At 46.5% G+C, this 14,182-nt stretch overlaps 1 protein-coding gene across 4 annotated transcripts in view; it reads left to right on the top strand.

Annotated features, from left to right (window-relative positions):
* LOC126336553 (outer mitochondrial transmembrane helix translocase) overlaps positions 1 to 14,182 on the top strand; it is a 67,617-nt gene that overhangs the window by 7,247 nt on the left and 46,188 nt on the right. For all 4 annotated transcript variants that reach the window (XM_050000402.1, XM_050000403.1, XM_050000401.1 and 1 more), the window contains exon 3: positions 9,264 to 9,450. In XM_050000402.1, coding sequence (XP_049856359.1) covers positions 9,264 to 9,450 — 187 coding nt within the window. The remainder of the gene's footprint in view (positions 1 to 9,263; positions 9,451 to 14,182) is intronic.

Here is a 14,182-nt window from a genome sequence, read left to right as displayed (position 1 = left end):
GTCGCTTTATGCGCCAATGACGATATTGGACTAAATCACCTGAAATCCAGCACGGTAGCCAGTCCGTTGTGGTGGGGCCGCCATGTACCCTGTTGGTTGTAGCCCCCTGACTACACAGGGATCGCTCTGCTGATGCCAGCGCCGTTAACTCCCCACGTATGCCAAGGAGTAGATGCCTATCTCCTTGGGGCATTGGGACTCCCAGCAATGGCCATCCTGCCAGGTGGTCGTTGCTGAGGCTGGGTGGCACCCGTGGGGAGGGCCCTTGGTCGGAGTAGGTGGCATCAGGGCGGATGACCCGCAATGAAGCGTGGTACATCATCTCTTGCTGGTGGCCAGCCGCCAGCAGTCTCTAAGCGTTCCAGGGCTCAATACAACACAACTACATATGACCCCAAATCGTTCCCCTCCCTGGCTACACCATGGGAGGAACGAAAGACTAAGGATGCCAGCGAACCATACTCGCCCCGCTACCTGGTGTGTACGAGAGCTGATGGTGAATCCTTTACATCCATGAAGCCTCAGTTCTTCGTCGAGCACTTAGAGGACAAGTTCGGGGAGGTGGAGGGCTTAAATCACGCCCAATAAGAGTCTTAATATGGTCCAGGGCATAATATTCCATCGGGACCTTCTATTGCAGTCATATGACGAGCTTCGCGCCAATTTAGAGCGGCGAGGTGTTCACTTCGTCCGGCGCGTACATCGTGGTCCAAGGGATAAGCAGGTTGCCACCGGTGCCTTCATCTTGGCCTTGGAGGGTGATACTTTACCTGAGAAGGTCAAGGTGATGGTCTATCGTTGTGATGTCAAGCCATATATCCCTCCCCCGATGCGGTGCTTTAAGTGCTGGAAGTTCGGGCATATGTCTTCCCGCTGTACTTCCGGCCTCACATGTCGAGATTGTGGACGCCCATCACATCCCGATACTCCATGTGCTCCGCCTCCCATCTGTGTAAACTGCGGAGAGCACCACTCGCCTTGCTCGCCGGACTGCAGGATCTTCCAGAAAGAGCGCAAGATCATGGAGTATAAGACCCTGGACCGCCTGACATACACTGAGGCCAGGCAGAAGTTCGAACGCCTCCATCCTGTTCGAATGACTGCCTCTTACGCCGCGGCTACTACTGTTATGGCCCCATTAGCTCTCCCTCAGACTGCCACCTCTCAGAGCCGGAATGCTACACCTGCCCCCTTGATGGTGGGGGCACTTCACTCCCTGCTGCTCCTGCACTACCTGCCTCAGGAGCAGCAACCCCCCCAACCATCGGGGACATCAGTCCCCACTTCTAAGCTGGGGAAGCCTCAAACTTCCCCGGCTCGAATAGCACAGAAAGGGTCCCTTGGGTCCCTTCCTTCCCAGGTTTCCGCCTCTGGGAAGGGTGACGTCAGCCAATGGAAGAAAAGCAGACCAGCGGCTGGTCGCAGGGCTTCCCGCTCCTCCTCCGTCCCGAAGACTGACTCGCTGGAGCCCTACCAGCCAATGAAACCCAAGGACCAGAGAGACAAGACGAAGAAGAAGACCTCTAAGGCCAAGGACCACGCGGTGGCATCCACCCCACTGCTCCCTACAGGCTCTGCGTCCGAGGATAAGGTGGAGATCCGGGCGTCCGCTGAAGACCTGGATCTCGCCGGACCCTCAGACACCATGGAAGCAGATTGTACTGGTCCTCCATCGGTGGCAGCAGGTGACCCAGTGGCGTGATCTGCCTCCTCGGCCCCTTCACGCCTTTTTCGGACATGGACAAAGCAATACTCCAGTGGAACTGCAGCGCTTTTTTCCACCACCTTGCTGAGCTTCGCCAACTCATCAGCAGTCACCCTTTCCTCTGCATTGCCCTACAGGAAACTTGGTTTCCGGCAATGCAGACCCCTGCCTTACGTGGGTATCGGGTTTATTACAAGAACCGGGCAGCTTATGAGAGGGTATCTGGTGGAGTCTGCGTCTACATCCTTAACTCTGTCTACAGCGAATGTGTACCTCTTCATACACCTTTAGAGGCTGTCGCTGTCAGGATGTGGACGCCTCAGCCTATTACTGTCTGCAGTTTGTATCTTCCGCCAGATGGTGATGTCTCGCGTCATGTGTTGGCTGCATTGATAGCACAACTGCCTCCTCCTTTTGTGTTACTGGGCGACTTCAACACCCATAACCCCCTGTGGGGTAGCGCCGCGATTACTGGCCGGGGTAGAGATGTCGAGACTCTTCTCTCGCAGCTTGACCTCTGCCTCTGCCTCAGCGTCGTCCATGGCACATTTTCGGCCATCGACCTTTCTATCTGCAGCCCCGGACTTTCACCATCCATCCACTGGAGTGTCCATGACGACTTATGTGGTAGTGACCATTTCCCCATCTTTTTATCGCTACCACAGCGTCACTCTTCTGAACACCCCTCCAGATGGGCTCTGAATGAGGCTGATTGGGGCTTGTTCTCCTCTCTCGCCACTATCGCATCTCCTTCCCCTGACACCATTGATGCGGTGGTTCAGTCGGTCACCACCGGCATCGTTTCTGCGGCGGCATCTGCGATTCCCTGTTCATCCGGGTCCCCTCGGCGGAGGACTGTGCCTTGGTGGGCGCCCGAGATCGCCGGCGGGCTCTTCAACGCCATAAGCGGCACCTGTCCTTGGAGAACCTCATCGTTTTTAAACAGCTCCGTGCCCGTGCCCGACGCCTTATTCGCCAACGGAAGCAGGAGTGCTGGGAACGGTATGTTTCCACCATTGGTGTCCATACCTCTGCATCGCAGGTTTGGGCTAAGATTAGGGGACTCCATTGCTATCGGCCGCCTGTCTCTGTCCCTGGGCTTTCGCTGAATGGAGTGGTGTGTACTGACTCAGACACGATTGCGGACCGGTTAGCAGCGCATTTTGCTCAGTGTTCCGCATCTACGAATTACCCATTGGCCTTCCGCTCCCGGAAAGAGCGGTTGGAAAGTTGGAGGCTTTCCTTTCGCACGCGCCACGCGGAGTTGTACAATGCTCCTTTCAGCGACTGGGAATTCCAGAGTGCCCTCTCTGCTTGCCCTGATACGGCTCCTGGGCCAGACAGCATCCACAGCCAGATGCTGAAACACCTCTCTGTGAATTGCCAGCGACGCCTCCTAGATGTTTTCAACCGCATCTGGGTTGAGGGTGTGTTCCCGTCTCAATGGCGAGAAAGCATCGTCCTCCCCGTGTTGAAACCTGGCAAGAACCCGCTGGAGGTGGACAGCTACCGCCCCATAAGCCTCACCAACGTTCTTTGCAAGTTGCTAGAACGTATGGTGAGCCGGAGGTTGAGTTGGCTCCTCGAGTCTCGAGGCCTTCTGGCTCCGTCTCAGGGTGGGTTCCGTAAAGGCCGCTCTGCCGTCGATAATCTGGTCTCCCTAGAGTCTGCCGTCCGTACAGCCTTTGCACGCCGCCAACATCTGGTTGCCGTCTTCTTCGACTTGGCGATACCACATCCTGGCCACACTTCATGGGTGGGGTCTTAGGGGCCCGCTCCCGATTTTTATTCAGAATTTCCTGTCGTCTCGTTCCTTCCGCGTGCAAGTTGCTGCGTCCCATAGTTCCTCCCGGGTCCAGGAGAACGGGGTCCCACAGGGGTCTGTCCTCAGTGTCTCCCTGTTTTTAATTGCAATCAATGGGCTCGCTGAGGCTGTGGGATCGTCCGTTGCAACTTCGTTGTATGCAGACGACTTCTGCCTCTACTACAGCTCCGCTGGCATTGCAGTTGCTGAGCGCCAGCTGCAGGGCGCTATCCGCAAGGTGCAGTCATGGGCTGTAGCGCACGGCTTCCAGTTTTCGGCCGCTAAGACCTGCGTTATGCATTTCTGCCGGCGTCGCACGGTTCACCCTGAGCCACGCCTTTACCTTGACGGTGAACCTCTTGCTGTGGTAGAGACGCATCGGTTCTTGGGACTGGTATTTGATGCCCGGTTGACTTGGCTGCCTCATATTAGGCAGCTTAAACATGCTGGCGGCATTTAAACGCTCTCCGTTGCCTTAGCCACACCGGATGGGGTGCCGATCGGTCCACCCTTCTCTGGCTGTATCAAGCGCTGATCCAGTCCCTGATTATGGGTGTGTGGCTTATGGTTCGGCATCGCCATCAGCGTTGCAATTGCTGGATCCCATCCATCACTGCGTTATCCGACTCGCCACAGGAGCATTTCGGACAAGCCCTGTTGACAGCTTCCTTGTGGAGGCTGGTGTTCCTCCATTGCGGATCCGGCGCGACCGTCTTCTGGCCGCTTATGCTGCCCAAGTTTGTAGCTTGCAAGGGCATCCCAACTACCGTCTCCTGTTCCCGCACTCGATCGTCCATCTTCCAGACAGGCGGCCCCGGTCAGGGTGTACGATCGCGGTTCGCATCCGGGCTCTACTGTGTGGGATTGAGTTCTTTCCTCTCCTGCCTGTTTTCCAGGCCAATCTCCGTCTGCCCCCTTGGTGTGTGCGCCGACCATGCATGCGGCTGGATTTGGCACAGGGTCCGAAAGACTCGGTCCCTCCTCCAGCCCTCCGCCGCCGCTTTGTTTCTCTCCTTGCCGAGTTTCCCGGATCTGCCGTGGCCTATACCGACGGTTCGATGGTCTCTGGTCGCACTGGTTACGCTCTTACTCTAGAGGATCATTGTGAGCAACGGTCGCTGGCACCCGGGAACAGTGTATACACTGCCGAGTTGGTTGCCATCTATCGCGCCCTCGAGTATATCCGCTCCCGCTCAGGTGAGTCCTTTGTCATCTGTAGTGACTCCGAGTGGTTTACGAGCTCTTGACCAGTGCTTTCCTCGTTCCCGTCTGGTGATGGCCATCCACGAGTCGCTCCATGCTCTTGCCCGTTGCGGCCGCTCCGTGGTCTTTGTTTGGACCCCAGGTCATGTCGGCATCCTGGTCAATGAGCGGGTTGACACGCTGGCTAAACAGGCAGTGAGTTCACCGGCTCTGGAACTCGGCCTTATGGAGTGTGATCTCCTGTCGCTTTTGCGCCAGAAAGTGCTTGGTGCCTGGGGTGACGAGTGGCGCACCCTGCCCACGCCCAACAAACTTCGGGCGGTGAAGGAGACGACCAGTGTGTGGCACTCCCCCATGCGGGCCTCGGAAGGACTCTGTCGTCCTCTGCCAGCTGCGCGTTGGCCACACGTGGCTGACGCACGGCCATTTGTTGCGCCGGGAGGACCCACCGCTATGTCGCTGCGGGTCAGCTCTGACGGTGGTCCACATTTTGGTGGACTGTCCGCTTTTAACAGGACTCAGGCAGACGTTTGCGCTGCCTGCTACCCTCCCTGCCCTTTTATGTGATGACGTTGCTATGGCGGACCTCGTGTTGAGTTTTATTCGGGCAGGGGGTTTTTATCGTATGATTTGAGTGTTTGTCCTTTTATTTCCTGTATTGACTTGGGCCTTTGGCCTGTGGTTTTAAACTGTGGGTTTTAATGTCATTTGGTGGTTGGCTTTTCCTTATTTTCATGGTCGGCCAACCACCTTCACACTCGGTGTGATTTTAGTTCCGTTTGTCTGGTCTTTCTGTCTTTCTTGTATTGTGTCGTCCCTTGTCTCAGTTCTCCGTTTTTAACGACTGACAGTTTTTATTTCGTGTGATTTTATCGTGGAACAAGGGACCGATGACCTTAGCAGTCTGGTCCCTTCAATCCCATACCCAACCAACCAATCCGGTGAATTAAACCTCTCCCAGTGGCTTGGTCAATCTCCTCTCGGCCCTCTCACCGTGTGGAGATCATTTTGGGTTGCGTATTGGGCACTTTTGTTTCAGCCTTTACCATTTAAGTGGTAATCCACCACCACTTTGTGCTCTTTTTGTCAACACCATTTGATGGTTGTTGCCTTGCAGAATGCCCTTTTTTTAAAAAAACTTGCTTTCTAATGTATATTTGCCGAGTTCTTGATTGTTTTAGCGAATGACATGTGGGCTGTTGACTGTGTTCTACTTTTTATCTGTATTATTAATACAGTGAAGGACATTTAATCTTTAATTCAGGACCTCTGTTGTCTCTTCGGTGTATTGTGGACTTCTCTCAGAGAGGAAGTCCTTGTTCTTAGCTCTCATATCCTTCAAGTGGGCTTAATATGTAGTTGCTTTTAACTCTTTTTGTATTAATGTTCTCAGGTTCTGATGTGGAGGTGCATGAACTTAGTTGTTTTTGCACTGTAAAACAAAACAATCAGGTTGTACTGGACAGTCGTTTGCTGTGTCTTAAAACGAGCCACACTATTTGTTGTAAAAGACAAACAATTGTTGTCTGTATCATACAATTATTAGAAGGTACATTTCATGTTTGGAAGTAGAAGAATAAAGTAATTTGAGATGGCCTCCCTGTGGTGGACTGTAATAGTTTACTTTCTACATAATCCCGTTCTAATTGGGGATGAAAATGGCATATGTTAAAAAATGTAATCACTTTTATTGATGTTTCTGTGCCTTGCATATGCAAGATGCTTATGTTTGATATTTTTACTTTTGTAGTTCTGGGAAAGTATAGTTCTGCAAGGTGTAAATATATGCTTTCAATTGACCCTAAGTCCACTTTAAGATCAGTGTTAGCTCTCACGAATGGTATACTTCAGGAAATTGAGTAGCACACCGGCAGGGAGGAACAGCATTTCAAAGCAGGTTTTACTGGATCATTTGATGACAGTTATTCTTTGCCTGTAGTAGGATCCTTCCATTTTGATTATTCTACTTTAATTGAAGGGAAAATGTTGAGATTCAGTGTAGCCCCAAACACTGCAGGAGAGGTAAAATGACTCGATAGATGTTGGATTTACATGCAGTTAAAACCAGTTTAAAGGTTGCAATGTGTCACACTGTATCTGTGTAGTTCCTCCCTCCTGTCTTCCTCCATTTGGTGGGCTTGTACCCAGTGGCAAGGAATCTTCACTCTGTAGCAGCTGAAGGTCAAAGAACAACACAGGTGCAGATGGAAGTGTTTCAATGCTATCTGATTACAGCTTCACAAAAAAAAGATTTTCTGTTTGTTTCATTTTCACATTGACATCAAAAAGGATAACTTCCCCCTCCTTTTCAATCTCCATTATGGATTTTACATTATGATGAAGACAGTTAAAATGGTTCAATAATCAGTACAAAGTCTTCACGTGGCAAAGCAAACATATCACAAGTAAGCTTTCAAAAGTATGTTTTGAGGGCCATATCCTCAGTCCTCCATAGAAAGATTAGTGACTGGCAGATAATGTACTTGCTATAAAACCACCTTCAGTCTGTTCATATTATTTGTCATTGAATAAAAAATAAATGGATGTCAGTACATGATGGCAGAGCTTTGTCGTTGATTTTAATTAATAAAAAAGTAGGTATGGAAATAACGTGCATTTGAGTTTGGAACACTACATAAACCAGCTGAAGACTTTAGTTCTGTGGCTTTCGTTCCATATGCGGAAAATGTCATGATTGATAGGGTTTTGAAGAAACATGATATCAGATGTGTGTTCCTTCTGACTGCTAAGACTAAAACACTTCTTGGCTCTGTTAAGGATAACGTAGGTTTGATCAAGCCTGGCATTTACAAAATACTAAGAGTGTGATAAAATATACCATACATTGGCCAGACCATTTGTACTGTCAGTGACAGGTGTGTTGAACATCGTCATATGTGATTATTACAACCTGACAAATCTTCAGTAGTTGAGCACTGTCTTGCAGAGGGATATCGGATGCTATACAGTGGACACAAGTGATTGCAAACTCCTTGCATTATTGGGATTGTGCTTTAAAAGAATTTCAATACAGACTAAAAGGTAATATCATTAACAATGATAATGGATACCTGCTGAATAAAACTTGGAATCGTGTTTCATCGGATACGAAGGAACAAGGGCATGTGAATCAGCTGGCTGTGAGTATTAATTTTTAACAGTATATTGTTTTTTTGTCATCACTAGAGGTGCTGCAGTTTCTCTTGCACAAGGGCCAGCAGCAACATTTGACTGCTTGTAGATTGCCTCCACGCATGTGCTTTCATATTTCACTGCACATAAAGATTCCATCATTCATAGTTTGACTTGGTTATTGCCAAGAGCAGCTTAGCTTTCCTCACCTGATGACCAGGTGGATTGTGGAAATGCTGTGCAGACAGCAGTTTGATTTGACTGAAGACCTGAGAATAATTTGATCCGTAAGTACTTGGGGAAAGTCTAGTCACATCTCAGACTGACTTCCCATTGTCTTGTGGTCGAGAGAGATTGGAAGGTGAAAATTCTTGAGGCTCACTGGTTTCATTTCTGCTAACAATGAACTGTGAATAGCTCGTGGAATTAACATATAATTTAAGCATTGCATGTGACGGAACCAAGGCCTAGTGGAATTGCGTTCCTTTGGGCTTTTTCCTCTGATCTCACCTTTCCAAGTTTATGTTCTTCTCTGTAACTAAGGTGTATCCATTTGGATTTTGCCATTTTAACTGCACGAATAATAAAATGATGTAAGGAAATAGGCTCCTTAGTTCCTCACTGCGCCAAAAGTATGAAAATGGACTGGCCAAATTAATATCCATTGTGCAGTACTGTTTTAAGACTTTCAAGGGTTTCCCCACTGCACTGCAACTCTAAAGCAGAAAGGCATAATGGATATAACTTAGTTCAGTCAGGTTGCAGCAATTTTCAGAATTTAAATGGTCTTTTTTAGACATATTGTTTAACTACAGGAAACTTCCTTTAATTTCAAACTAAACATTGCTGTTATAGTACCTGTGAGAATGCAGTGAAAAGAAATTTCTTGTTAATATTCAGTATCCTCTGTTGTCATCACTGTGTGGTGTTACACACACCTTTTTAGAGAGCATTTGTAAATTTCAGTAGAATGTTCTCTGTGGTATGTAGTGAAAGTTTGTTCAGTAATTTCTGCTGCTGACTGTGTAACCACTCCATGATTAAATGTTGCAGTTTAGACTATTTTATTGAAACCCGTGAATTAAAGCACCAGTAAAAGTATGAAAATTGTTATGGAGCAAAATTGTTGTGAACAGAATACACTAATAAACAAATCTCGCAATAGTATGCAGAAAAAATTGTCAGTATCTGCAGTTGCCCTTGGTTCTGATGTAGGTGACTAATTTCCTATAAAAGTGTCAGATACTGACAGTTTTCACTTGCATTAGTTTATACATGACTGTTTCTCTCCAGCTTTATACTAGTTCCATCTCTTCCTCACCCCCACACCAAAACAAACTATCTTTGTTGATTAATCTTATTTTATAAAACTTTTTGTGTGTGGAAGTTACTTTGTCATTATGATTTGGTTTTTTCCAGAAACTCAGCTTAACAGAATATGAAATGGTTATTGCTGCACATCTAGTTGATCCTACAGAGATAAATGTATCGTGGGATGACATCGCTGGACTTGATGATGTTATTCAAGAATTGAAAGAGACTGTAATACTACCAATTCAGCGAAAGGAACTTTTTGCAGATTCCCAGCTAACACAGCCACCGAAAGGTATTGGCTTTCTTGTAACTTTGGTTATTCACTTGATGTTTACTGTCTAAATAACTAATCATATTTGATAAAAGTTCTTTCATAAGTCAGTTGTCACTAAAGTGTTCTTTTGATACTATTTTTATGCACAATTAGTTTTCTCTTGACTCATCTCAAATATTGTTCCTGAATGTGAACGTTTCATGCCGTCAGTTATGAGCATACTATTTTGATGTGCAGTGAAACTTTGTTACCAACATGTAAGTTAACCCTTATGCTGCTGTGGATGTGTGTACACGTACTGCTCTGCTTCCCAGGTGCTGTGGACACGTATACATACACGGCTTAGCTTTCCTACAGTGCTCCTGTCTGCCTGCATCCTGAACTTCCAAACCCCCCCACCCCACCCTCAACAAGTTTGCTTACATCTCGGTGAATAAAATAGGTTTAGTGTGTTTATCACACAACATATTTGCTGCTTTGCATGCTACAAATTCTTGATCTGCAGGAACAGAAATGGATATTTCACATGCAACTTTTAGTAAGTTATAAAAATCGGTACCTAGAGAATAAAATATCATTCTTCCCTCAATTTTAAACAAAATATTGATATCTTACCAACTTTTCAGATAATACAATTTAAAAGCTAAAATCAACCATGTGCAATCTACACAATGCATTTTTACCACTGCAGACTCTTCTCAAAACTTCATGCAATGTTATACTTAATGTGATGTAGTGCAATAACTTTGATAAATAGCGGAAAGAAATTCAGTTCTTTATCGAGCAAAGGTATCGTACTTTAAGATTTGCAAAAATAATTTTTTTTTTATAAAAAATTTTCTTAGATTAAAAAAAAATTTTAGTAGAAGAATGCCATCTCTGAGCACAGATATCAGCATTTGGCAAGCATTATAGCCACAAAAAAGCCACGCTAAGCACGAGAACCAGAGTACGTGTGTAGTAGTGAAAGGGTTAATGGGTGCAGTCGTGAAACATAATCTGTAGGGAAAGCAAACTAACACGTAATATACTAACATTTATTATGATTAAATGTCGTCGTCACAATTAATATGCAGGAAGACAGTTCTTTAGTAAGGATCTGACATGGTTAGTGATTAAATGTGGATTAGATACATATGCTAATAATTCAAAAGACCATGTCATATTCACGCCTTTTCTTTTGTACAAGAAAGTAATTTGCATGCCCTTGGTGTTGGGTGCACTGCTGAGGCTATGGCCCAGCTCTCTGATAGCCTGCGCATCAATTGTTTGCCCACCTTTGTCTGTGGGCACTTGACTGCACGTGGGTTGGAACACACTGCTGTAGATCCATATGAGATCATTTTGCTCTGAAAAGAAATGAATACAGAAGAAATGATAGTAATAAAGTATAATACACGGAAGGGACATTGTTTTAGCAAATAGGCAGTTGCTTATCATGTTATTGAGTGTTAAACATCCTTTCCACAGTTAAGAAAATTGCTAAGATAAAAATGCATTTTTGAATGAAATGTGTACAGTCAGCAGTCTACTTTCTTCCTTAATTTTAGGCTGCTTAGCTGGCCTCACCCAGTATGCTTCAAAATATAATAGCATTGAATGATTTGTGGTAGTCAAAATAATACTGGCAACACATATTTTAACACTTCTAATTTATTATGTTACAAATAATGTGTTTCTAGATTTCAATTTCACAAGAGTGCTCTTCCTCTTAAAATTTATTTCCGTTCTTGGTCAATGGAAAGTTCAAAATATCTCAACAGCTGACATTTTACTCAAGTGTGCAGCTAATTGACTAAAAAAATATGAAAAATAAAGTAGTAATGTATAACACAGTTCAAAACATTGAAAATACACCTTGCCATATAGCAGGGGGGTGAGGGGTGATAGAACTACCTAACACCTGTTTAAATCATATTTTAGCCAGACACTAAACCAAGTTCAGAAACACACTTTGTGAGGTTACAAGTGATTAATTAGGTGTCCAGGTTAAACACACAATAATATAAAATGAAATAACTTGACACATAATTGAGATATTTATTGGTGGTTGGCGGTTGGCTTCTAAAAGTATGGTAACTCAATTTTTCCTGTGTTAGCTTGTTGCAGTTCTTACCATATGAATATGTATGTAACTGCTGTGTTCATATAAACACATGCAAGTGGCCATGAGGTCTCCACAGCAAATGATCTTCTGTATGCTCTCTCTCATGGATGTGTTGTCCTTCACACTGGTACAACATTGTTTTCAGTGTGAGTATGGACTATGACTGACGATGTTCCCTCTTACATAACAATAAAGAAATGGGACAAGTGGCTTTGGGAAACTGGGAGTTTGCTTTTGATGTTGAGCCACAACACAAAGCCCACAGTTTGAGACTAGAGTTCTTTTCTTACGCACTTCCAGCGTAGCCCTCGTCAGTCAGTCTGACAAGCAATTAGGTAATTATAGTTAATTTGTTTGACAATAGTCATCCACAAAAGGTTGAGCCTGTGAGCATAAAAACTGTAGCTTCATCATAAAATCAAATCCTGAGGACAAGCTGCGACAAAGCATTTGCAGAATCCAGTCTGGCAAAAATGGATAAAAATGTAGCAGTCCTCAGTTTTGAGGCTCCATTCCTCACTTCTGGCTTGATAAGCATTCACAGTTGCTACATACAGGGAACTGAACCACAAACCACATAGTGTGAACGTGATGCTATGAAACTGAATCTGTGGAGGGTTACAGGCCCAGCCATGTTTACACAGAATACAGTTAATGCAGCATCTTACATAGACATGTGAGTTGCATACTGTGCCACAACTTCCTCGTAAAGTGATCTTCCAACAAAGTGGTGTACTGTGCCACTTTGACAATTTTTTTCTTGGATCATTAATTCCCAGATTGCTGGCTTGGGAGAGGTAGTCCATTGATTACTTGGCCCATGAGGAGCCCATACATAATGCCACTCAAATTTTGTTGTTTTTTTTTAGAGGGGAGGGAAGGGTGTTCGGGAGTTGCCAAGAATCAAATGGACCAGACACTGGTTTGTAATCTACTTTATCTCCACCAGTGCTCGCCCTGTGGATCCAGGGGTTAGCATAGGCCTGAGGTATTCCTGCCTGTCGTAAGAGGTGAAGAAAAGGAGTCTCTCACATTTCGGCTTTTATGTGATGATCCCCTGTCGGGTTTGACCTCCATCTTTCTAAATTTTCCCGAAGAGCGAGCCAATTGGGGAAGGGTGCCTTACATGGTGGATCGTGTCCATTGTGCATTGAGATGTGCATTGAGATCGTTAGCCCACTTACTTGTCATCGCATTGCAGTCCCATTCATTCTCCATCTCTCGGGCTAGGACACCTTCCTGGGTGTGTTTTCCACCACGGAATATGCAGTCTCTCTTTCTGCACAGACGATGACCCTGGACTACTTAGCACCTCATATCCAGCATGGTAGCCAGTCCATTGTGGTGGGGCCCCCAGGTACCCTGTTGGTTTTAGCCCCCGATAAGGCAGGGATTGCTCTGCCGATGCATGTGCCGTTAGCTCCCCTTGTATGCCATGGAGTAGATGCCCATCTCCCTGGGGCATCGCAACTCCCAGCAATGGCCATCCTGCCAGATGGCCCTTGCTGATGCTGGGTGACCCCTGGTTGGAGTGGGTGGCATCTGGGTGGATGACACACCATGTAGTGTAGTCATCTCAGCAGTCTCCAAGTGGGTGAAGTCCAACTTCAGTGCTAAGAAATGACCCCCAAATTGTTCCCCTCCCTGGCCACACCATGGGAGGAACACCAGGCTAAGGATGGCAGTGAAGCTTATTGGCCTGGTACCTCGTACGTACAAGAGTTGATGGGGAATATTTCATGTCTATGAAGCCTGGTTTTGTGTTTTTTGGACAAGTTTGGGGAGGTGGGCGGCTTGTCCAAAATGCTCTCTCTATCAGTCTTAATAAAAACAGCATCCTCTGCCCAGTTACGGGCGTTACTTGCTTGTGGCAAGTTGAGGGATGTTTCTGATACCACTGCTCCCTGTAAGAGCTTAAGTATGGTTCAGGGTATTGTATTCCACAGGGACCTTCTTTTGCAGTCTGGCAATGAGCTGCGTTGCCAATTTAGTGCCAAGAGTTTCATTTTGTATGGCACGTCCATCAGGATCCGAGGGATAATCAGATTGCCACCAGTGCCTTCATCTTGGCGTTTAGGGGTGACACATTGCCCAAGAAAGTAAAGGTGATGGTCTACCACTGTGATGTCAAGCCATATATACCTCCCCCAATGCGGTGCTTTAAGTGCTGGAAGTTTAGCCATATGTCTTCCCACTGTACTTCCAGCATCACATGTCGAGATTGTGGATGTCCATGTCCCAATACTCCACGTGCCTTGCCTCCCATCTGTGGAGAGCATCATTCCCCTTGCTCACCAGACTGCAGGATTTTGCAGCACGAAAGGAAAATAATGGATTACAAGGGCCTCGGCTGACTAACCTAGACTGAGGCTAAGAGGAAATTTGAGCGTCTACATCGTGTGGCTATGAGCACCTGTTGTATCCCCATCTGTTCCGCGAATTCCGGAATGCTCTCGGAGCCGGAATACTATTCCTGCACCTTTGATGGTGGAGGGCAGTTCCCTCCCTGTTGCTCCCACACCACCTACCTCGGGAGCACTGCCCCCCTAACCATCACGGACGCCAGTCCCCACTTCTCAGCTGGAGAAGTGAGTCTTCTTTGGCACCTCTCACTAGGAAGGGATCCCTTGGGTCACTCCCTTC

The sequence above is a fragment of the Schistocerca gregaria genome, chromosome 2 (genome assembly GCF_023897955.1).
Source record: "Schistocerca gregaria isolate iqSchGreg1 chromosome 2, iqSchGreg1.2, whole genome shotgun sequence".
Lineage (NCBI taxonomy): Eukaryota > Metazoa > Arthropoda > Insecta > Orthoptera > Acrididae > Schistocerca > Schistocerca gregaria.
Note: the sequence above shows the minus strand (reverse complement) of the source record. Positions and strands in the feature narration are given on the sequence as shown.